We start from the raw sequence: 24338 nt of genomic DNA on the forward strand, positions 1-24338 counted from the left end.
AATTTTCTCCTGGCTCAATAAAAGCGGAGCAAAAAAGCATCCTGGGAAATGTAGTATACATACAATTGTGCCTTCTTTTCTTTCTTTTTGAAAAAAGTTTGTACGTCATATTGCTCATATTTGTCAGCTAGCTAACATTATACTTTTGCATACTAAGCAGTGAGCTGTTTCAACCTAAAAAAGTGTCAACTGTTTAAGGGGCCGATCACACCAGAATCTTAAAAACGTGTTGCTAGCCAAACCATTGTTTACCTCTGGTACGCCGCCTTTCATGCGCACCTTTTAAACGCTGTGCGTCGCGTTTTTCTAGCGTTTTTTTTGGCGCACCTCAAAGTTAAGATATTTTAAACTTTTAAGCGCGAGGCGTGGAGTCGCACAGCTCATCACTGTCACACTCTGCGCTTTTAAAAGTCGCGTCTGGTGTGATTGGCCTTTAAGATTGTTTTTGTCTTCGTTAGCTGTCGACTTTTGTTCTGATGTATACGTCCCTTTGAGGGTCTGATCCGTTCTGCGTCTCCCTCGTAGGACGACGCGTCACCAGACGTGCAGATCCAGATCCAGCTGGTGTCGGTGCCAATGTACGGCATCCTGACCCGGAGCGAGTCGCAGCAGGCGCACCAGGAGCTGAAGGAGTACTCCTCCTTCACCATGGAGGACATCAGCGAGCGCCGGATCAGGCAGGTTGAAGAGATGACGGTAGAAGGACTCCAAGAAGGGTGCTTCAGTGACTCCATCATTCCACTGCGCGTTTATCAAATAGCTCCTCCGATCAGGAAGTGTTTTACTTCTCTTCAGAGGAGCGGGAGTCTCTGTAAATGTGCAGATGAAAAGCGCCCGGAAGAATATCCTTGGTTTCAGTTCCCCTCTATGGTTTCAATTCTACTCCAGAGGCTTATGAAAAAATGTACTTTCAAAAAGCCAGAAGCTGTCGTATCAGCAGTAAAGGTTCACGAGGGTCCACCGGAGAGAAGAGACTGAATTAGCGCCTTTTTTTCTTTAAAGTTCTTCAGTAGAAAAATAAAAAGTAAATCGCTCGAGGAGTTCTATTCATAGCTCCCTCATGATTTCCTCTTTGTAAGGAACCTGTGAATCAGGATGGCAAATTTTCAAGACTTTGTTTTTACCTTAAACCTGCAGACATGTTGAGTTCATCCAGTGGGTTCAGAAAGTGTTTCATAACATTACAAACCTGCAGGAGAGTGAGGAATCCTTCAAAAGAAAGTTAAACCACCGAGAGTAAAGTCAAGAGCAGTGATCTGCTTTTTGTGTCTCTGGGGTACCGGCGGCTTGTGCGAGCTTTCAATAAAGAGGCTGTTAGCGTTGTGGATGCCACTCCGCAAGAGATGAAACGGGCTTTATAGCTGGTAAACCGAAAACGTAGAAGTTGTTGAACAGAAAACGTAGAAGTTGTTGCACAGAAAAGTCGGTAGCTTTGAGAGTTCTTCCGTTGCAGTCGTGATGAGTTTCTGTGATTGCAGCCGGCGTTCCCCTCGGCAGCTCGGCAGTTTGTCTTTTCAATCTAACGCGTCTCCTCACAAGATGAGTCCTTTGCCAACATTAACGACAGAGAGACCCAGCAAGAAAACAAACAAATTAGCCAGAAATCATTTAGTGACTCAGCCTGATGCCAATTAGCATCACTCTGATATTACCTGCAAGATGAAATATAAATATTCACACTCTAACTACTTCATTTCCATAACGCGGGCCCTGATTAACTTCAGCGCGGGGCGAATCTCCGGGGCGGGGAGGAAGTGTGTGGGGGGGGGGGCAGTAATCTGCAAATTAGTATTAGTATTGTCTCAGCAGCGTTGGGGGCTCGTACAAACTAGAACCGGGGAATTGTTTTATGAGAATTAAATGGGATTAGAGCAGAGTGCAACGGTATGGATTTGAATTGTATTAGTGCTTGGCGGAGATTAGCCCGCCGAGTGGTTGTGGGAGGGCTCACGCTTTCTTTTCCAAGTCCTTTTATCAGTCCAGGGTTAAGACACATCTAAGGAGATTTACTGGATCAAACTGAATGAGTTATCGAGCAACATTAAATGAAAATGAGGCGACTCCGATCTAACCGGCGACCCCCGCCGTCTCCAGGTACGTCACCTCGCTGGAGACGGGCAGCCAGCCGGTCACCGACATCTTCCACTTTGTCGTCTACGACACGGACAACAACCGCCTCGACAACCAGATGTGTACCATCACCATCACCTCCGCGCCCAGACAGCCGCCGACCGTCACGGTCCGCAGCGGCATCAAGGTAAGTCACACGCTCCAACACATGCCCCTCCCCCCCCTCGATTCTGAAATGATTCGACTGGATGAAATATTACATTTGTAGACATATTCATGTACTTTGTCGTAAAGGTCCAGGAAGGCGGCCGAGTGCAGCTGTCGACCAATCACATCATAGTGTCAGACCTGGACACGCCCAGGAAGGACCTGCTGGTTTGGCTCGTTAGTCAGCCGAAGTACGGCATCATCGAAAACACAAAGAGAGGTGAGTATTTACTTTGGAGCAATTTCCATTAGAAAATCTAAATTGGCGATTGATGCCATTGTGCATAACGCGATGATATGAACGTCTGAAGTTGCAAAACGACTTCAGTTCGGCAACTTCCCCAAAGACGTGAACTCTTGTCTATCTCATATTCCTGCATGAGTTTCCTTCCCACACAGCACACGTGTGACATGACTTAATGTGGCATCGTCCCAGATCGTTTTTGTCATTTACATCTGTCGCAGCGTGATGGGGTTGAGGATGAGCATCGCCAGCTCGCTGGCTACAGATGGAGCATTCCTCAGAGGAATCTTTTTAGATTAAAAAAAAAAAGAAGGGGAGATGAGTTGAAAACGACCTGATGTGTCATTGTGAGAGAAGAATGGAAGTAAAAAAAATACTTGATTAGGGAGAGAAATTGCAAAAAGACTAATTGAACATCATCCTGTATTGAAGAAGACTTGCAACTAGAGATTGAGACATAAACTCATGTTTACAATGTTGACTGAGGGAATACATCAAGGGAGAAGTAGAGTCATTTATATAGACTTCTATACAACCAGAGGAGTTGCACCCTGGTGGTCAGGAGAGAGAATGCAGCTTCAACACATGAAGCATAGACTTCTATACAACCAGAGGAGTCACCCCCTAGAGCCAATGCAGTTTAACTTTAGTTTTACAGCTCATGACTATGATATGAATACCAGACCCTGTTGTCCTTGATCTCTAACTCCTTGCTTCCAAAAAAAACAACTTATTTTCAGCATAAATATGATAACGAGTCTGAGCAAGATTCCCCAAAAATGACTCCTCGATTGCTCCCCAAGTTTTTTAATTGTATTGTTTTGTGTCTTAAGATCACCCAACAGACTAATAATGTACATCTCTCGAAAGATTAAGACCTAAAGCATCTAAATGTGCAACAATTATTACAATAAACACAAGCATTGACATGTTAGGAAGCAGTCCAAAAGAATGTGTTTTCTGGTTCAGGAGTTTCAAAATGACTTACTGAGCTGATCCTTAGTCCCACCATGACATGATGAAGGATGTCAAAATGACCGCTTCCTTCCGCACGAGCTGTCTGACACACTTTCAGAAGAGACTGAGGACCAATGAGATCGCAGGAAAAAGCTCTGTTCTTGTTTCACAATGTAGAGACACACTTTAAAATCACTTAGTCATGTTAAGGAGCTTATGGAAATATTAAAGCTTAACAATTTAAATGAATTAAATTGACCTTGGATAGGTAGCACAGTTTTAGTTTTGAGAAAACACTACTCTCATTTTCGGAGTTTACACGGTTAACACATGAAGCATAGACTTCTATACAACCAGAGGAGTTGCCCCCTGGTGGTTAGTAGAGAGAATGCAACTTTAACACATGAAGCATAGACTTCTATACAACCAGAGGAGTCGCCCCCTGCTGGTCAGGAGAGAGAATGCAGCTTTAACACATGACGCATAGACTTCTATACAACCAGAGGAGTCACCCCCTGCTGGTCAGGAGAGAGAATGCAGCTTTAACACATGAAGCATAGACTTCTATACAACCAGAGGAGTCACCCCCTGCTGGTCAGGAGAGAGAATGCAGCTTTAACACATGACGCATAGACTTCTATACAACCAGAGCAGTCACCCCCTGCTGTTCAGGCGAGAGAATGCAGCTTTAACACATGACACATAGACTTCTATACAACCAGAGGAGTCACCCCCTGCTGGTCAGGAGAGAGAATGCAGCTTTAACACATGAAGCATAGACTTCTATACAACCAAAGGAGTCGCCCCCTGCTGGTCAGGAGAGAGAATAGGAGAGAGAGAAGCCGTAGTAATGCAAATTAGTCGACATGCAAGAAAGAGTCGTCTGTGAAGGACAAACACACGGAGTGGGTTATTTATATATTTTGTCGGCTGCAGTAGACGAGCAGCTGGCTGCCGTCTTCCGTTTTCCGTGTCCTTGCCGGCTGCCGGAGCAGAGGACAGTCGTTGGTATTCAGCACTGTCGGTCGGCCCGTGTGCGCCGGCTGGACGGCCGCTGTAAACCGGGGGACGCAGGCGGGGTATCGATGTCCCCCTCAATGACAACCAACTTGCACGGGTCGTGCGTTGTTGTGCAGCCGGCTGCATTAACCCACCTTGTTGACATGCTGCATCTGCACGGTTGCACTGCAGAAATAGAACACACACGAGCGTGATGTATTCATACACAAAAACAGGCCGAACATTAGCATTATTTGTGAGGCAGACATACAGGGATGCATTAAATTTGTTTTTTTATTACAAGTGCAGAAGCACATTAAACATGCACTTGTAACTTATGTTATTCAGAAAATAATAGCTTGAGTTGAGGCTGACGATGTCCATCAATCCGCCCAATTAGACACATTTTATTACCCAAAAGGTCAGATTTAAATGAAAAGGAGGATCTATCTGCTCCACAAGTTGTGCATCAAACCGGTATCCGGTACACTTTTGATGAGTAAAAAACTCGGCACACACACAAGAAAACTTTTAATGAGCAACAAAAATAACCTGACCTTTCCTCTGGCTTCACTGCAAAGAAATGTCCAAATGTACGAGGCAGCCGTGAAGTTTCTAGAGCACGTTAACTCTTATTACCAAGGGAGAAACCTTTTTTTTGGACACTTTGAGGCCAAAATGTCAAAGCAGATTTTCCATTTTAACGCGCAAAATACTTAATGTTTTATTGGCATGATGTCACAAGTAAATTCATGTTTTTTTAATGAACCCCTGGCTTTTTTCCTACAAGTGGAAGCAGCAGTATTTGTCAGTTTGTTGTTGGTTCCATGCGACGCCTCAGTATTGTGAGGTAAGAGTTTGCCTCAGCAGCAGCTCGAGGGGCTTTAAGGTCTTTTTTAAATGACCCATCACGCTTGTATTCCTCTATTTAATTCAACATTATGTTAGGACATGTTGCACAAGTGGAGAGTCACATAACTGCTGCTTTCAGTCTCACAGACTTGATTGTAGTTATTGTTTTATTACGTATTTGTCTGCACATCAGACACAATTTGAGTTGCTCAGCAAAATTGGATCATGAGAAATTATTCACAGCAAAGGTTTTTACTTCTTCATGAAGAAATTTAGATTCCCAGCTAGAAGAAAGTCAATATGAAGAGCGATTAAAACCCTAAATGCAGGTTGTCGTCTCTGTTATCGAATTAATCTCACCATTATTTAATATTATAGTAAAAGGAGGAGAATGTCTTATTTTGAAGTGTAAAATGAAAATATATTCATTTTAATATGAAATAGAGAACAGTAAAACATCCATTTTGAAGGAGGTGAAAACAGTATGTTCTGCAATTTCACGATAATATATTATATTAGTATGATAAATGTACTTTCAAAAATAATCACTTGTCGGTCAACAAAAAATGTCTGAAATAACGCAAGGTGTGAAAAGCAGTTCTTTTAGACTTCTATTCCTTATACCACCAATATGTTTATTTCACAAAGTGACAGCGAAAGTGACTACACGTCAACGCAGTACTTTTGCCCATACTTTAATGTACTTTCTCCTCCACTGCATTTATTCACAGCTGTAGTTACTCATCACATCTGAACGTTGCGTCACCCCAAAATCATCTCATTCCCTGCAGTCTGTTCTCTGTTGTTTCTTCTCCGTCAGCGCTCATCGTACAACATTCCACCCTCATCAGATATCAGAGGTCAGATAGGAGACTCCCCTCCCTCACCTTATAACTACCAGATGATGTAGATGTAATTTACTGCTGTCCCTGAAACACACACACACACACACACACACACACACACACACACACACACCATCATCTATTCCTTGTGGCGCTCTGACACGGGAGCCATCCGTCTTCTTCTTTGTCTCGAAAACTCAAGGTTGATTTTTACTCCTTCGCTAAGACTCCTTTCCAACTGAAGGGAAGTGTAAAAGTGTCTCGGGGCATCAATCCTGCGACCAAACTGCCCGACAATACGCACTAAAAAGGGAAATATTTTATTTTTTAAAAGGGGGACAGGGTTTGCCGTCATTCCAGCTGTCAGATGTTATAAAGTGATGACCGGGTATCGGGGGGCTTCTGGTGTTACAGTACGCTGAATGTAGCAACTGCAATGTGAGGGACGAGGGATGGAGAATGTATGTAAAAAGGGTGCGTTTTAGGGGAATAAACAAACAACCATGTGTTCCCAGATGGAGATGGGATGAACGGTGTAGTAATAGCGATTGTTTACAGGAAACATGGCTTTCAATCCCGCTGACAGGTTTTTGTCTCTCAAAGAGTAGAGCTTTAGACGTCTAATGCCTCTTGATGGTCTCGTCCAGCAGGAGGCTCAGCCGGCGGCTCGCGGGTCGTCACCCCCGATGTGCCTTTCTCCGTGGACGACCTCACGTCCGACCACATCTTCTACGTCCAGGACGGCCAGCGCAAAGCTCAGGCCAAGCAGGACGTCTTCAGCTTCTACATCAGCGACGGACACAGCCAGACAGAGGCGTTCAATGTCGAAATCGACATCCAGGTAACTTGTTACTACGGAAGCCCAGAAGGGCCAGTGACATTTCTGCTCTTCAAGGGAACTAAAAAAAAAAGGTTATATGTTTTCCTTTATTATCATAAAAAACTCTGTGTCATCAGGAAAAGTTTGAGCTGTTTGAGTTCAGTCGGGACTTTTCAGCTTTGTTTAAAAATGGACCAAAGCGCCGTCTTTAATCTGCACGTGATCATAAAGAACAGCTCCGTCCTCAGGATGTCGGCCTAAACAACTCAGCATCCACATCCATCACGTCAGCCGGTTGTAGGTCTTGAGTAGAATTGATGAGGCTGTCAGTTAGCTGCGTGCGTGCGTGCGTGCGTGTGTGTGTGTGTGTGTGTGTGTGTGTGTGGAGGTGGTAATATATAGTGTGTTGAGCAGAAAAATCGATAAGAGAGATTTTTTAAACAAACTTAACTGCAGGTCTTCATCTCTTCAGCTCTTTTATTTTTTGAAGAACCTTCAACGAGTTCTGCATCCATTTTCACCTTCGATTAATCTCTCGGTTGTTTTCTAGATTTATCGATCGATGGTTCGGCCCATAAAACGTCAAGAAATAGTGAAAAATATCCATCGAAGTTTCCCAAAAGTTCAAGATGACGTCGTTAATGTCTGGTTTTGTCCAAAACAAACAAATATTCCATTTAATATGATATATTATCATATTCATATAGAGAGAGAAAGGCAGGAATTTTTCCGTTTTTGAAAGGCTAAAGAACAGCATTTAGTGCCTTTTTTTTGCATGAAAACAAATTGATATTCAAAATAATGGCCGATCACTTTTTCTGTTACTTTTTCTGTAACATCCGTCAGCTGAAGATTGCACCTAGACAGAATGGGCACGAGAGATCCAAAGAGGCTGAAAAACTGCATTTTGTGCCGTTTTTGCATAAAAAATTACTTTCTCGATAAATCTATGCATCATAGTGGCTGCTGATCAAAAACTCAATAGTTGTTCCATAGAAAACCTAGAAATTGTCGCACAGAACACCTAGAAGTTGTAACGTTGATTGCATCATCTCAAATGTGTTGCACGGTTGTTGTTCGCTCACGAGGTGTGTGTGTGTGTGTGTGTGTGTGTGTGTGTGTCCTCCCTCAGCAGAGCCAAGAGGACCGGGAGCCCGTGGTGTCGGTCAGCAGCATCCACGTGGAGGAAAACTCTGGCGTCGTCATCACCAACTCGTCGCTCAGCGTCCGCGACGGCGACACGCCGGAGAACGAAATCCTCTTCACCGTCATCAGGAAGCCGTCCTACGGTGAGCCGGTGACCTCACGCGCCGCCGCGGTCTGACTGCAGGTCGGCTGTTGAGTCGAACCCCGATGGAAGTAACGCAGAAGCGCCTCCAATGTTTGCTCTCCAACAGAAACTGAGCGTTCCTCGGTGCAGGACACATTTATTCCAGGAGTCTCGTACGAGGCTGTTAAAAGTTCTGATATTTGGTCTGAGAGCTGCTTAAGTTTTTTTTGTCGACTCCAGTTTTCTTTTCAAATACTGAAAATATTGACATTTAGATTTAGCTTTAATTACGATGGAAACATCACGAGTCTCTGTATTTGTTTTGTAATAATATACAGAACGACAGATGTGCAGATTCATTTGTGTGTATGTGTGTGTGTGTGTGTGTGTGTGTGTGTGTGTGTGTGTGTGTGTGTGTGTGTGTGTGTGTGTGTGTGTGTGTGCGTGTGTGATAATATAGTGTGTGTTGAGCAGAAAAATCAATAAGAAAGATTTTATAAAGAACCGTCAACGAGTTCTGCACCAATTTTCACCAATATGATATAAAACAGAGAACAGCGATCGATGTATATAATATATATATAAACGCATACACAAAACTATCAGAACCTTACACACACACACACACACACACACACACACACACACACACACACACACACACACACACACACTCTCTCTCTAATAAACAGCCCTGCAGAGAGTTATGCTGAAGGGTTTCCAGCATGTTGATAGTAAATTGTTCTGAACACGATAAAGATGAACACACACACACACACACACACACACACACTTGTAACCACATTACTCTCGTCGACCGACACCCAGAGCTGTTTAAAAGAAGACAAACACACCGCTGGTCCACCGCGGCCATTCCTCAAACGCACCGGCACAACGACGCGCTCAGATCAACTGACCTCCCAGCACTCTGTTTTCCTGACGTCCCCTAAACCTCCCAAATTGAGTTTTCCAGCCTGCCGAAGCAACGGTAGACTGAAAGAAATTGCTTTACACACACAAAGAAAAAAAAATGTTTTGACTGAAAATATATTTCTTACAATTTATCATTGAACTCATTTTCAGGAAAAGATTACAGGATCAGGAAGTGAACTCTTAAAGAGTTTACCAAAGACAGCTTCTCATGCTAAATATCAAAATAAATAAATAACTGATGCCTATTATCAAGGTGATCAATGCAATACTTTTATTAAACTAACACAGAGAGAAAACATACATGTACTTTTCCACTAGCCTGGACGTGTTGGAAGCTCAGTGTCCTCCCGGGGTTTTGACATCAGCTCATGCTGGAATCACTTTCTTCAACCAGTAAGATAATTGGGATCCAGTTCAAGAGCCTTGGAACCATTAAAATCCCTGTATGTACTCTATGTAACGTGTCTACTCCGCATGCTCTTCTTTTGAAGATGAAACACTTGGTAATTAAAAAAGAGAAAGAAAAAAGGCCAGTTCAGCATACGGCTCTCTTGGATTTCTCCACTACTTCCAACCCCTTCCCCCTGTTGCCAGACACATGCTCGTAGGCCCATCCCTCATACCCCCCCCCCCATCCACCCCACGCCACCCCTCCCCTCACACACACACACGCCACAGTAAAAGCACCATAAAGCAGCCAGTGACCCGCCGCCATAAAACCAGCAGCGTGGACGGATGACGGGACGAGAGCAGGAGAGGAGTGATTTGGTACGAGAAGATGACGAGTCCCACGCAGCTCGTCTGTTTTAACAGGCAGCCACACACACACACACACACACACACAGACACACACACACACACACACACACACACACACACACACACACAGAGAGGTCCCTCCTAATAAAGACGTCAGGATGCTGCAGCTCACGCCAACTCATCAAGCTACCTGACGAACTTCCGTCGAGTCAGCGTGAAGAATTTAATCGCTTGTACTAAATTTTGGTCCCTGCAGTTATTTTTTTTTTCTTTTTATCAATTATGAATCAACTTTAAGCCAAAAGATGTTTTCTGATTGTAAAGACGCAGTTCCTGAAATATACTTTCTGTGTTTGCTTTGTTCTATATATATATATATATATATATATATATATATATATATATATATATATATATATATATAGTATATTAATTTGTACGCTGCTCTATGATTCACTCCCAGCCTCGTGAATATAAAGGAGAAAATGTAAATATAATATAATATATAATAATATTATTATAATATTATAATAATATAAAGGAGGAAAAAAAGTGTTTGAAACCGTATGTAGGAGGAAAAGAGCGTGCGTGTCCTCTCTCATTATGCTCCAGGATTTAGGCTCAAATCCCATTTAAACCTGGCCTTTGATTTGAGAGGCGATGCAATTTAGCGAAACCTGAAAACTCTCATTAGTTTCCACAAAGTCTTTCATGTACCGCATGAAAAACTCACGTCCTCCGTTTGACCGAGATAATTAGAGCACTTACCCAGATGCTGCTTGACTCAACTACAATGCCACACACATCTATATATATATGTGTACACACACAGAGCTTTATTGTGTCCTCCTCCCTCAGGCAAGCTCCGCAGAAGGCAGTTTTACTCCCAGCCGCTGGAGAACGGCCGGGTCCTCGCGCAGGGCTCCACCTTCACCTACCAGGACGTCCTGGACCAGTTGATGGTCTACACACCAGAAACCGTCAGCGGGGGTGCGGACGAACTGGGCTTCACCCTCACCGACGGCGTCTACACACACACGGGCCGCCTGGAGTTCACCATGGACGTCAGAAGGAGCGAAGGACCCCGGATGACCGTCAACAGAGGCCTGCAGCTCCCAGCAGGTGAAGGGAGGAGGATGGGGCGGAGCAGCACTTTGACTCAAGACAGCCAGTGTGAGAAAAGCCTTAAAAGTGAAGCGTTGAAAGGCAGGTGAATGATGCCAAGTGTTCCGAATTGCTTTCAGGATCTTCGGCCAAGGTCACGGAGCAGAACCTGAAGGGCTCGGACGTGGACTCGGACAGCCTGAAGCTCAGATACGTCCTCACCAGAGACCCTCCGGCCGGCAAACTCCAGCTCAGCAAGAGCGGACGCGTGGAGAAGCTTTCTGTGAAAGGACCCGTGAAGAGCTTCACTCAGGACGACGTCAACGAAGGTGTTTATTCCTTTATTTTGTTCCTGTTTCGGTGTCTTCTGTCTTTTGGTTTAAGTCCTTTGTTTGTTTGACTTTCTCTTCAAACTAGTGACACCGATGGGTTTACGTAAGAGTTAGCTGGAAGTGAGAATGTGTTTAGTATTTCAATCTAAACCCCATTTCCCATGACCCCCCCTCCTCCTTTTTGTCTGTGTCCTTGCAGGTCTGCTGCAGTACAACCACGAGAAAGGGGAGAAGGGAGGCAGCCTGTCTTTCAAGTTCAACCTGGTCGACCCAGAGGGCAACACACTGATCGACCAGTCCTTCTTCATCAGCGTGCTCGGTAGGGCTCCACCCTCCCTCCACCCCGAAGCCCTCCTGCAGCGCTCAGACAGGCCAAGCCTTCTTTCATTGAGAGAGAGAGAGAGAGAGAGAGAGAGAGAGAGAGAGAGAGAGAGAGAGAGAGAGAGAGAGAGAGAGAGACTGTTTTATTCCTTTGTCCTGCACTTTGCACCTGAATATGAATCATGCAGGGCTGCTGCTGTTTGCTGTTTTCAAACAAATAAATCCTTCCAAATACAAATATATATATAATATAAATAAATCCTTCCAAATACAAATATATATATATATATATATATATATATATATATATATATATATATATATATATATATATATATATATATATATATATATATATACACATCAGGTTTCATACGGTAATGAAAAACCTGGATAAGTCATGGGATTTTAAAATGCTCATTAACAGGCCTGAATAAGTCATGGAAAAAAAATGAATCTCAAAAGTCATGGAAAAGTGCTCATATGTTCATGTTGTTCATTTACGCTGAGTTTGAAATACTTGGATATGCTTTTAAAAGAAAGGTATAAACAGGCACAAGTTGCTTGTGGCAAAAGCAAACTCTTATCGCTCTGCTCGATTCTTTTTAAAAAGCATTGTCCGCTGCATCGTCAAACTTTCACGTCTCTCAGTCGTCCGGACGGTAAAAAAAGACCACAAAACTTTTTTTTTTTGTGTTTAACTTTTCCCTCTGTCTTCATGGCACTCGACCAAACTGCCGCAGCGGTTCAGACCTGGATCTTTGTACCGCGGCCGCTGGAGACTGAAGGATTATCCGTCGGCCCCCAGTTTCCCCTCATATCTCTCCCAGCTCACGTTTTATCTTCTTCTGCATCGGCACCCTCACCTTTGCTTCCTTCAGCTCTCTGTTCGTATCTCTCCCTGCCACGCCGCCCTCTGATTACTTCCCGGTGCCCTTCCCTCCATCATCTCCTAATCCGTTTGTCCAAATCTCTCAAACCGGTATCACTCTTTCACGCCTCCTGCTTCCAACTTCATCATCTTTTTTTCTCTTGATTTTGTTGCTTGTCGTCGTGTCATTTCACCGCTTCCTAATAGACACCTCTGCTCCTCGTATCTTCCCTCCTCTTCCTCGGCAAATCAGTCTCAGACTCTTTTTCTTTTTTTAACCCGAGATGTGAAATCAACCCTCAATTGTTTTTGATCTGCTTTTGGTTGTTTTCATTGCCTCGTGGGGGGCATCATGCGTTCACCAATACATCCTTTTCTGTTATTATTTCTTTTTTACTCCTCTTCCCCTAAGTCTGACCTTCGTCCTCTCTCCTCTAGAGGATCGTCTTCCTCCGTCCGTGGTGGTGAACAAAGGCCTGGTGCTGGACGAGAATACGCCGAAGAAGCTGACCACGCTGCAGCTGTCGGCCAGCGACCAGGACAGCGAGCCGGGCGAGCTCGTCTACCGCGTCACCAAGCAGACGGGCCTGGGTCACCTGGAGCACACCGCCGCCCCCGGTACCCCGCTTTAGTCATTTCCTGTGAAGACGGACGTGTATTTTAAAAAGGGTAACAAAAGTAACGGAAGAAAAGGATTCTGGGTAAAGGTTTAAAAACTGTCCCTCCTTCCAATTTTTTAAAAATTAAATAAGTGAAATAAAAAAATGGGGGGTTACAAATAGGAAAAAAACTCATTACAACATTGATGAGTCCATTAGATTTGCTAAGCCATTAATTTATATACAGAAAGGTTCTTTCTGCCCTTGATAATTAACTACACACACACACACACACACAAGCTAGGAAAGTGCAACAAATGTTGCTACAATTCTTCTCTAGTATATTTCTGATGTATTCACACACTCACTCGCACACACACCTACACTCATACACATGCACACAGACAGACACACACACGCATGCATGCACACACACGTAGACGCACGCACGCAGTAAACTGTTTTGTACGCCCCCCAAAAAACAACAACCCGAAAACAAACTCCTCTGCAACTTCTACCAACCCCGACCCTAATCCTAAAGGAAGGATTGAAAATGTGAGTCACAGGAAACGAGAGCGATCTCGATTAGTTTCCAGGCAATTCTTCTTTTTTTTTTTAAAGTTTTTATTGAGTTGTCACAAAGCTATAAACAGAAAAGCACAACATCTGCACCAATATTACAGTTGGTTATGCAAACAAATACAAATGACATTGTCTAAACATTTAGGTATCCATACAAATTAATTTTAATTAGGCATTATTTTAGTCGCTGTCATATCTCATATAAAAGTGATTAACTAATTAATTCACTCTCAGAAGGTCAGCGTTTCACTAGCAAAAATGTATTGGGCAATTCCCAGCCACTATTAATAGTTTTTGCAATATGACATGGCTTTCTTACTTTCACTTGCAAGTGAAAGAGACTTCTCTCATCGCGACACTTTAAACATTCCCACAATGCATCACAGCTGCAGGTGTTAGGAAGTATTTTTACCAACGGCATTGACATTTTTTTCTTTGTACTATTCTGGAAAACATGCTCCCACACAGCATCCAAAGTTGTTGTGTTTGTGCAGCGAGTTGCCTGTTTTTTTTATATTTTGGGTGTAATGAAAAGAGCCTCAGGGTATTTGACTTCCCCCGATGCAAATTGCTTTATTTATTATCTGTCATTAAGTAACAACAAAAAGTGTATTGAAATATAGTATTGAAATGTATCTCTTTAGGCCTCCCTGATTGCTCCTGAGCATCTGCAGCTCTGAGCTGAGACGAGAGGGAAGCGACGGCTCATTTCCTCATCATCAATAAACAATGTGCTTCATTATTTGAGGGAAAGAGGGGAGCAATTCTTATTGGTTGGAAGCTACTATGCTGATTTTTTTAGATGTGGTCATGGAGGAAAAATACAAGAACAATATGAATATGTATTAATCAGCGCTAATTACATCTGCAAGTTACCTGATTATGATCCATAATAATATCCATAATAATACTGATTATGTCCCGTGATCCTCAACATACGGCTTCCTTCGCCGCTGCCAGAAGGCACCATGAAAATAATAAGTGCACAACTGGGAATTAAGTTTTTTTTAATTATTTTAAGATGTTAAAAAAAAGAAAAGTCAGGGAGTTCTTCTGCAAAGTACGAGGGAGTTAAGATCCTTTTAGTGTTTATTTATTTGTATCTGATTCACATCAAACGTTTGAAAACTATACAAAGCAACTTGAGTATTCCTGTTGTATACAATCAATATACATATATACAGTATATATATATTCTGTAATGTTCAGCCTGTATCAGTGTGTAAATGTTGAAATACTTGAAAGGCTCCATATAATTGCGTCCATTTACTATTTAAATCACAAATAGAAAATTTAAATGTTTTTCTGAATATTTCTAATATTCTTAATTTTTCCACAGCTGTGAGGTCCTTGATCCATTACCAGTTGTGGAAATGCATTTGAGACAAATTGTGCACATTCAAAAACATTTCTTTATAGTCAGCAGGTGGGCGTATAAAACATATTCAGTGTGTAATTCAAGCCTCTTAAATTCAATGTGAGATCATCCGTCAGTCAACAATCTCTGTCCACTTTCTCTGCATCGTTGTCCTCAAACGACCCAAAAAAACTAGGGCTGGGCAGAATTACGCGTTAACGAAAGATTATTATGGCAATCCTTTCACGGCGTTAACTATTTAATCATGTGTTAACTGCATTTCTTTTTTTTTTGCATTGGGACGGGCTTATTTCTTTAAATCTCTCCAGACAGTGTAGTTCAGACCTGACGTCTCACAGCTCTCCCAGTCCGGCCCGCGTGAGGTCAATCAAACATGAAAAATAAATATATAAGATGAACGCATTACAGCAACACTGCTTTTACTTTGAAGGCGCACGGTTCCGTAGCCTCGCCTGACGTGAAAGCACGTGTTGTTGTATCTTCTGTTCTCAACGAGCAGCGCTGCTGCAAAGAGCTGCTTCACCTAAAAAAAAACGCTCCTAGGCAGTCAGTCTACCGGCAGCCTCCACGTCCAGATTGAAAGTTAATTGCGCAAAGCTGCTGACCGTGCGGTCTGATCCATGCAGAGCACTTCAAGTCAGGATCACTTCTGGATCTTTACTCTTCTCTCAAAGAGGAGAACTTTCCTCACATCACAAGATGTTCAGTGCACTTGTTGAAGACAACACAGACTGGACTTTTCTCACTGAGGAAGAAAAACTGAACTGAAAACATGAAAAGCACTTATTGCTTTTCTATGAAGTGAATCAATTGCTGGTCTTTAACATCTTTAAGGTAAGCAACAGACTGAACATGGACCAAAGAAGGAGTGGTTTGTCCCTCACAGGGACCCTTACTACTGAACACTACCTGTTCAGAAAAAAAAGAAAACAGATTTATAAACTATATGTATGTATGTATGTATGTTAACTTGCTGTTGCTCCAGAGTGCTGTTATATTGTCCTGATAACATTACTTTAAAATAAAAGTGTGCAATACACTAGTTTTTTCATTTGGTGCATAATGCGATTAATTGCGATTAATCAAAGAAAAATAATGCGATTAACCTTTTTTTTTTTCAACTTTGCCGAGCCCTAAAAATAACATATTCACGTCAACTTGGCATCAGAAGTTATGATGCATCGTGTTGTTTTGAAGAAAGCGGTGATGCACAACAGAGCGGCGAGCTGCAGCTACCAATTATCGTGTTTTGTCAGATTTCAGGTAAGGCGAGGCCTCCGAGGGTCACGGGTCAGAACAGATCAAATGTATTCAGAGAGAACAGAAAACAGAGATGCACATTAACCATTCTGTTTCTGTTGTTGCACTATTTATCACACGGCAGAGTCCATGCTTTGATAAAAGCTTGTATGTAGGAAAAACAGCAATGATTTAGAACACTGTTTAACTTTCTCTTTCTGCTTTTGGATTTAATTCCTTTTCTTGTGAGTTTTGAGGAATTAATTACTGGAAATCCTTTGTCAAAGAAGCAAGTATTCTACATCTCTGACTGTGAATATTGCCCCCGTCTCCCTGTCTTGATTACGTTGCTGTAGAAACTTCCAGCTGGGCAACAGTCGACACGAGCAAAGAGAACCTGAGGCCCTCGGTGACATGTTGCCTTTATAATATTTAACCCTGCATCTCTTACACTTAGGGAAATTACTTTTTGAATCCATTGCCGGGTGGTAGAGTTATTGCCTTTTATATCAAAGTCACCAGCGGCACGAGACGTCCATTTATTGATTATTGACTTCAGAGGCCACTAACTACCTCATTTACAATATGAAGCCAGTCATGTGGAGTAAAACGCTGTTAGCTTTAAATTATAGGTCTCTCATGCTCTCATTTCCAGGGTTTTAAAACCCGTGTACGCCCATCTGGTATTGATGTAGCAATTGTTGCATATGATGATAAAACCGTCTGCTGTGAAGATATGTTCGGGGTTATCGTTCAACGAACTCCATTTTACCCTTTTTCTGAAAAACAAAAGAAAGTGTCTTTGAGGCATTCAGCCACAACAAATCAGCAGAAATTAAACTCCTGTGATGAAAAATATGTTTTGGTTCCTTTTCAAAGACAATTGCCTTTTAGTCCCACAGCCAGTCGTGTTGGATCGCTGAAATCAAACATGATTAAACTCAATACGGATAAGATTGGTGGAAAAAAAACAAAATGCATGAATAAAATCAATTTCTACAATTGCTCCAGCTAGAATAATAATTTCTCTTCTTCTTGTTCTTCTTGCTCCTCTCCAGGCACCAGAATCAGCACCTTCACGCAGGCCGATCTGGTCTCACGCAGCATCCAGTACGTCCACACCAGCGAAGAAGAGAAGCACGCCGACCAGTTCTCCTTTTCCGTGTCTGACGGGACGAATGAGGTGAGCTGAGGGAGCTCTGAAGACCCGTCAGGGGCCTGATTTGGTTCAGTTTGGTTCAGTTTTGGTCCAGCGATGAAGGAGCCTTGAGGGAACGTTGGCATGAAACCTGGTAATCATAGGAGACCCACTGGGGTTCCTTGGGGAACGTCTTTATGAGAGGTCATTGACACATTAACAGCCTGAGATATTAAATGTAGGGTTTTTTTAGTCACATCTAAAAATGTAAACATAAGTCCATTTCTAAATCCTCTTCATTTAACTAGTTTCACTCAAATTTAACTATTTTTTCCTCAAGAGAATAGCAGCTTTATTTCCCCCTTCGTTCTTGTGCACCTTGGGGGCACTTTTGAAATGTATTTTCACACCAAAGTCTATGTTAAAGAAAGGAATATCCAGGGCGCTGGGATCATTAGTGACCCAAAACAAGAATAAGCAACAAACTGCAGCTCTGTAACAGTTCAGGTCTAGACGGCGCCGTCAGAAGTAGCAGACGAGCGGGTACGGGATTCGTGCTCGAGCATCTTTTAAGAGTGATGGAGCCCACTCGGCACGTCTGCCTCCCTCAGCTCTCATGATAATGAAGTAAAGACAGGCAGTGTTTGTCCTCCACATAAAAAAGGCCCTTCAGACTGCTTTTTCATTGGCTTTCTGTTGTTGTTCTGAGATCAACCTCTGGGTCTGAAATAGTAACAAAGGGCGACCCTGCAGTAATTACATTGCAATATAAAATGTAATTAAAGGAAAATATAAATATACATAAAATCTAATGGACCCCACGCTTTTAGAGCAGCAAGAAAGTGCCCCCCCCCCCCCCCCCTCCACACACACACACGCACGCGCGCACACACACACACACACACACACACTTCGCTTCATGCATGAATCTGCCTTGCTAATCCAGACTAATGAGGACCACAAGAACTTGAGTAAACATGTGAAAAAGGTCATTTGACCTTCACGCATGGCTGGTTTGTGAAGTGGTGCCTTTACTTCAGTTCGCTGTCCTTTCTCTCTAGCTGGTGGGGCGGTGGGCTCTCAGCTTTCTGTTGGAAAACGTACTGCGTATTAATAAGCGAAGAAGTGGTTCTGCATTAGTCAAGTTAATTTACAAAGTCAAGTTTTTTTGCATTTTAAAGTTTTTAATAAAGCAGAATAGTTTGTGCTGAAAGTGATTGCATATAATGTTCTCACAGCAAGTTTGATTTAATCCACTCAGAACTATTACTCCCATCATTTGTCTCATTTATAATACATTGAAAATAGCTTTACGTGTCACAGCAGGCTCGTAAAAGTATCTCCAAAACATTTCTATTCGTTAAAAACAGAAACCTTGTTTTTAGCCTTGTGCATTTTCTTGGGATAATGCAATAGGCCTCAAGGTTCACATCTTGTCTTTCTTAATATAATACACGGTGTACATTGAAAGAGTCCCTGAAGTTGTCCCTAAAGGGATTCCTTTGTAAGTGATTTGGTACAAAATCTACAGTTCTCATTCTGTGCAAAACTGCATTCAGCTAAAGGTAATACGAGCTTTCAGCTGTGTGAATACAAACCAAGTGGTGATCCAAAGTGTTTTAGGACAAAATGAACTCTTTGCACACAGTACATTATTGATATATATACATGGTTGGTTGTGACAAAGGTAAACCTAATTCTTTGATGCTTTTCTTGGTCGAAAAAAATGTGCAATGCAGGCTTGGAGAAAAGGAAGAAACAGAACCTTCAAGAAACTGAACCCCCCCTAATACTTAAGCATGGCCTCATACTGTCCTGCGCATGTTGTCTCCAGGTTGCCCAGACGTTCTACATCACCATCAGACCTGTGGACGACTCCCTGCCTCTGCTCCAGGTCCCTGGCATGAGAGTCCAGGAAGGAGTGAGGAAGACCATCACGGAGTTTGAACTGAAAGCCACTGATGCAGACACCGAGGTAGAACACACAAATTAATTTACACTGATAATCCCGCCGATGTGCCGTCTCCGACGCTCTGCAGCAGAGGACTTGTTTCGCTATTAATTTACTTTCCTATTTTTGTCTGGATCTTCTTTCTCTCTCTGTGTGACAAGAGATTTCCTTAATTTACTCAGGAGGTCTTCTCTCAGCCACTGCCAGAAAAAGGTTTCACCGCAGCTTCAGTGGGAGTACTGAACTATGATCACGGAGCAGTAAATGGTCTTTCTCTCCTCTTTCCCTAAAACCCAAACCTTCGCCCAGGCGGAGTCCGTCGTTTTCACTGTCGTCCAGGCTCCTCGTCACGGCACCATCGAGCGCACGGGCAACGGCCAGCACTACCGGCAGACCGGCAGCTTCACCATGGACGACGTGTACCAGAACCGCATCAGCTACAACCACGACGGCTCCAACTCGCTCAAGGACCGCTTCACCTTCAGCGTGGCCGACGGCACCAACCTGCTCTTCATGGTGGAGGAGGCCGGCAAGGAGGTGAGGGGCCTGTGTGTGTGTGTGTGTGTGTGTGTGAGTGAGTGTGTGTGTGTGTGTGTGTGTAGGGGGAGTCACTGCTTTGACCTTTTTATGGCAGGAGGGTGAATCATCACTTTGTGTGTGTGTGTGTGTGTGTGTGTGTGTGTGTGTGTGTGTGTGTGTCTGCGTGCGTGAGTGCTTTATTGTGCTTCCATCTTTGTGAGGACGTAGTTGAACCATCGTTTGATAATAAATGAACAGGGGGACGCCTGTTTTCTGCGCTTCGAGGGTCCTCTCAAGAATAGAAGTGCAAACATCTGCATTTGTTTGTGTGTGTCTGTCTGTGTGTCTGTGTTAGCGTGCGTGCGTGCGTTGTTAATGTCAGCTTTATGGTGATAGTTATGAGCGAGCCTCGGGCGAATTGACTCATGCGCTTGTCAATTTAGCCGCTTTCCACCTGCCTGTGACTACAAATACTCCATATGATTAAACTGAATGACAGCCGCCAGGTATTGATACCCCTAATCACACACACACACACACACACACACACACACACACACACACACACACACACACAAACACACACACACACACACACACACTCTTCTCAGACGTGTGTTCATTATCTTTCCATCGCCCAGGGACGTTTGGCTCCACGTTCTGCCGCTCAGAAGCTGGTCTGTGGCATTAGGGCTGCCGTGTTCGAGGTCATATTTATAATAAGAATAACAGCCACAATACTAACAATAATAATTACTATTTATATAGCACTTTTTAAAACACAGGACAATATAATGAAAAATACACTTTGTGAGTACAGGAGAATCTGTGGGACAGATCTCTTTAATAAAACTAAACTAGTTAAATAGCTGAAGAGCAGCAGGGTTGATTTAGATTCTGATGTTTAGATGATTTGGGAATGTCGGGAAATAAAATGCCATTCGATTCTTCCAAGACATCTTCTCCATGTCAACTGTTTTTTTGCTTCCCAGATCGTGACGGCCGCCCCGCAGAAGTTTAAGATCGATATTCTGCCAGTTGACGACGGCACGCCGCGCATCGTCACCAACCTGGGACTGCAGTGGCTGGAGTACATGGACAACAAGGTGCACGTCTCTCCTCCCGCAGACCGAGTCCGTAGTCCTTGCTGTGTTTCATGGAGATGTTTCATGAGCCCAGTGCTGGAGAACCACTTTCTGATTACTCTTTCAAGTTGCCATGCTACAGTTGCACTGGGAAGAGAAGGAGGTGTAAATGAGCAGAAGGCTGGATGATTACTGTGTGGGCACAGGGGGCCACAGAGGTACACAGGGGGCCACAGAGGTCCACAGGGGGCCACAGAGGTCCACAGGGGGCCACAGAGGTCCACAGGGTTCCACAGGGGGTCACAGGCGGCCTTAGAGGTCCACAGGAGGCCACAGAGGTCCACAGGGGGCCACAGAGGTCCACAGGGGGCCACAGAGGTCCACAGGGGGCCACAGAGGTCCACAGGGGGCCACAGAGGTCCACAGGGGTCCACAGGGGGTCACAGGCGGCCTTAGAGGTCCACAGGGGGCCACAGGGGTCTGTGGAGTCCTTGAGCCAGAACCCTGGTTTGAAGTGACTGTAACGTGTCTATTTGTAAAAAAAAAAATCTAAAGACCACAAAGACACACGAAGCAACTGCAAAGAGATGCAAAAAAACCACAAAGAGACATTAAATTACTATAAAGAGATGCAACACTCACACGGAGACACACAAAAGAACTTCAAAGAAATACAAAAATATTACAGAGACGTAAAACCTCAGAGACATATGATGACTACAAAGACATGCAAAACTCACACAAAGAGACACAAAACAACCGCAAAAACACACAAAGAGATGCAAAACTATGATAAAGAGACACAAAACAACTGCAAAAAATATAACAGAGATGCAACATAACCACTAAGTGATGCAAAACCACCACAAAGAGTCAGAAAATAACCTCAACGTGACGCAAAACTATCACAACAACAAAAAACGACTACAATAAATATCACAGAGATTAAAAAAAAACACCAAGTTGACGCAAAACGACTACATAGAAGGCCGAACTTTCACAAAGAGATGCAACAAAAACACTCTAAATGACCACAAGGAGACACAAAACAACTGAAGAAGACCAGTGTTTGTGTCTCATGGGGGTTTTGCTCCTCTGGAGATGAGGTGGGGGGCCTTATGAGAGGTCTGTCCAGGGGCCCTGTGGCTCATAATCCGTCATTAAGCTGACGGATTACTGAATGTGTCTTTGTGTCAGAAGTCCAAAGAGAAGCTCGTTTGCTCCCAGTGTGTAGCTCACTTGCTCCCCCTGCTGGCTCAGACACCTCCACACAGCCAGCAGTTTCTGTGGCAGGCATTGTGACCATGACTTCATTCTTTATGAGTCTGTGTTGTCTTTGTCTTTTCAGATAATCAAGACTCTTCCATCTGCTTCAAACAAATCCTCAGTAGAACTACTACTTATTCATATTTGTTATTCATATTATTTCTTTATGCCGTCAGTCATAATAATCTCTTCTATGAAAGAACTATAATAGTCCCATAACATCACAGCTGAAACGCTACCGTAGATTATTTTGCATCCATTATTATGACTACGGAAACACCCCGAAAACTTGCGACAGTCAAATAGTTATAAAATAAATGAATAGAAGCTTGTGACAAGTGCCGGTGTACAGGAAGCCAATACTTTATTAATACATCTGTGGATCAAGAACGGCCATGCAAAGGAAAGTCAAACCTAATTCAATCCAGCGTAGCTTTGTTTACACGATGACAACACGCACAATCAGCGTAGGGGTGTTTAGTTGGTTGCAATCTGCAATCTCACCACTAGATGGCACTAAATCTGACTTTAAATAAAGTCCAAAAGAGAGAGAAACACAGTCATTATCATCATCATTATGAGTGACTTCATGAGGATGATGAAGGCCTTGCTTAATAAAGTCTGTGGTGTCATGATGTTCAATCTAAAGTCTGTCTGGCGTCCATCAGGCCACCAACCTGATCACGAAGAAGGAGCTGCTGACGATGGATCCAGACACAGACGACGGGCAGCTGGTCTACGAAGTCACCGCGGAGCCCAAGCTCGGCTTCCTGGAGAGCAAGCTGAAGCCCGGCGACGCCGTCACCTCCTTCACACAAGGTACACGAGCTCTCAGGTCCGAATGCCTCCTTCTCAGAGCAGATGCTCATTAATGTTCAGGCGAAAGCCCAAACTCTCAATGGAGTATAATTTACTAAATGAAGATCATGCCGTAGAAGCCGTGAAACTCGAGAGTGAAACATAAACTCATGTTTACAGTGTTTACTGAGGGGATACATCAAGAGAAGTAGAGTCATTTATATAGACTTCTATACAACCAGAGGAGTCACTCCTTGGAGGTTACTAGAGAGAATGCAGCTTTAACACATGAAGCATAGACTTCTATACAACCAGAGGAGTTGCTCCCTGGTGTTTACGAGAGAGAATGCACTTGAAAGTTTGGTTCAAAGGCACCTGGGTCATGTTTTTGTAGTTTGCATCAGCGGTGTTCTCACCGTGAGCTTATCTTCACCTCTCGGCTGCAGCCAGGGATCAATGTCAGCCTGCTTTTGGTGAAATGTTGATCCTGGAGGCTGAAGAACTTTGATGTAGTGCATCCTTCTGCGTACAGGAGCTTGTAAACATTCCCTTCATGATAACAAATATGCAGCAAGCCCTTTACCCTGAGAGTGAAACAGTATTAATATAACTGAGAGGAATTACTGGAACGAACTGTCAACATTTACTCTAATTTTCTCACACAGTCGGGGAAAGTTTTTGAGATGCTCTTGTTCTGAATATATGAGAGCAAAGAGGTTGTTGTTTTTTGCCAATTAATACTACTTTCTGTCCATCGCTGCACAAGTTCATTCTGAACTTCCTGAAGGTCCTTCGACTATTTGTCTAGCTCAAGGACTTTGGCTTTCGGCCCTCAATTACAAAATAATTGCTTTTCTCCAACCTCCTCTGGATGATACGAACGAGACATCAACAGTTTTTTTATTCCTCCGAAGTCGTGAAGAAAAAATAAAAAGCCAGAGGCTGCAAATTATATGGAGTAATTATTTCCCACAAAATCTTATTATAAAGATTTTGTGGGAAACAGGAACACTCGGGTCAGAGTGGCATGCTGGGTAAAGATCAGGGTGAATAAGGATGGCTAATTTAGAGCCGCAATTAAGGATTAGTATCACGTATTAATTAATCTGGCAACAGTTTGATCTAATAATCAATAAATCAGTTAGACCAGACCTTTCATTTGATGACAGGAAGTGTAGACAGATTTATCAAATAATTAA

The 24338-nt window shown here is 43.2% G+C and overlaps 1 protein-coding gene across 1 annotated transcript in view; it reads left to right on the forward strand.

Annotated features, from left to right (window-relative positions):
• fras1 (Fraser extracellular matrix complex subunit 1) overlaps nucleotides 1-24338 on the forward strand; it is a 215993-nt gene that overhangs the window by 175996 nt on the left and 15659 nt on the right. The window contains exons 38-51 of the mRNA XM_068605059.1: nucleotides 526-677; nucleotides 2095-2257; nucleotides 2365-2497; nucleotides 6825-7015; nucleotides 8127-8283; nucleotides 10815-11078; nucleotides 11201-11389; nucleotides 11592-11711; nucleotides 13023-13202; nucleotides 17441-17565; nucleotides 19355-19495; nucleotides 19781-20008; nucleotides 20983-21096; nucleotides 23010-23160. Of these exons, the coding sequence (XP_068461160.1) occupies nucleotides 526-677; nucleotides 2095-2257; nucleotides 2365-2497; nucleotides 6825-7015; nucleotides 8127-8283; nucleotides 10815-11078; nucleotides 11201-11389; nucleotides 11592-11711; nucleotides 13023-13202; nucleotides 17441-17565; nucleotides 19355-19495; nucleotides 19781-20008; nucleotides 20983-21096; nucleotides 23010-23160 (2308 nt within the window). The remainder of the gene's footprint in view (nucleotides 1-525; nucleotides 678-2094; nucleotides 2258-2364; nucleotides 2498-6824; nucleotides 7016-8126; nucleotides 8284-10814; nucleotides 11079-11200; nucleotides 11390-11591; nucleotides 11712-13022; nucleotides 13203-17440; nucleotides 17566-19354; nucleotides 19496-19780; nucleotides 20009-20982; nucleotides 21097-23009; nucleotides 23161-24338) is intronic.

Source organism: Clinocottus analis, unplaced genomic scaffold, assembly GCF_023055335.1.
Source record: "Clinocottus analis isolate CAN_PGR_092001 unplaced genomic scaffold, fCliAna1.0.p SCAF_7, whole genome shotgun sequence".
Lineage (NCBI taxonomy): Eukaryota > Metazoa > Chordata > Actinopteri > Perciformes > Cottidae > Clinocottus > Clinocottus analis.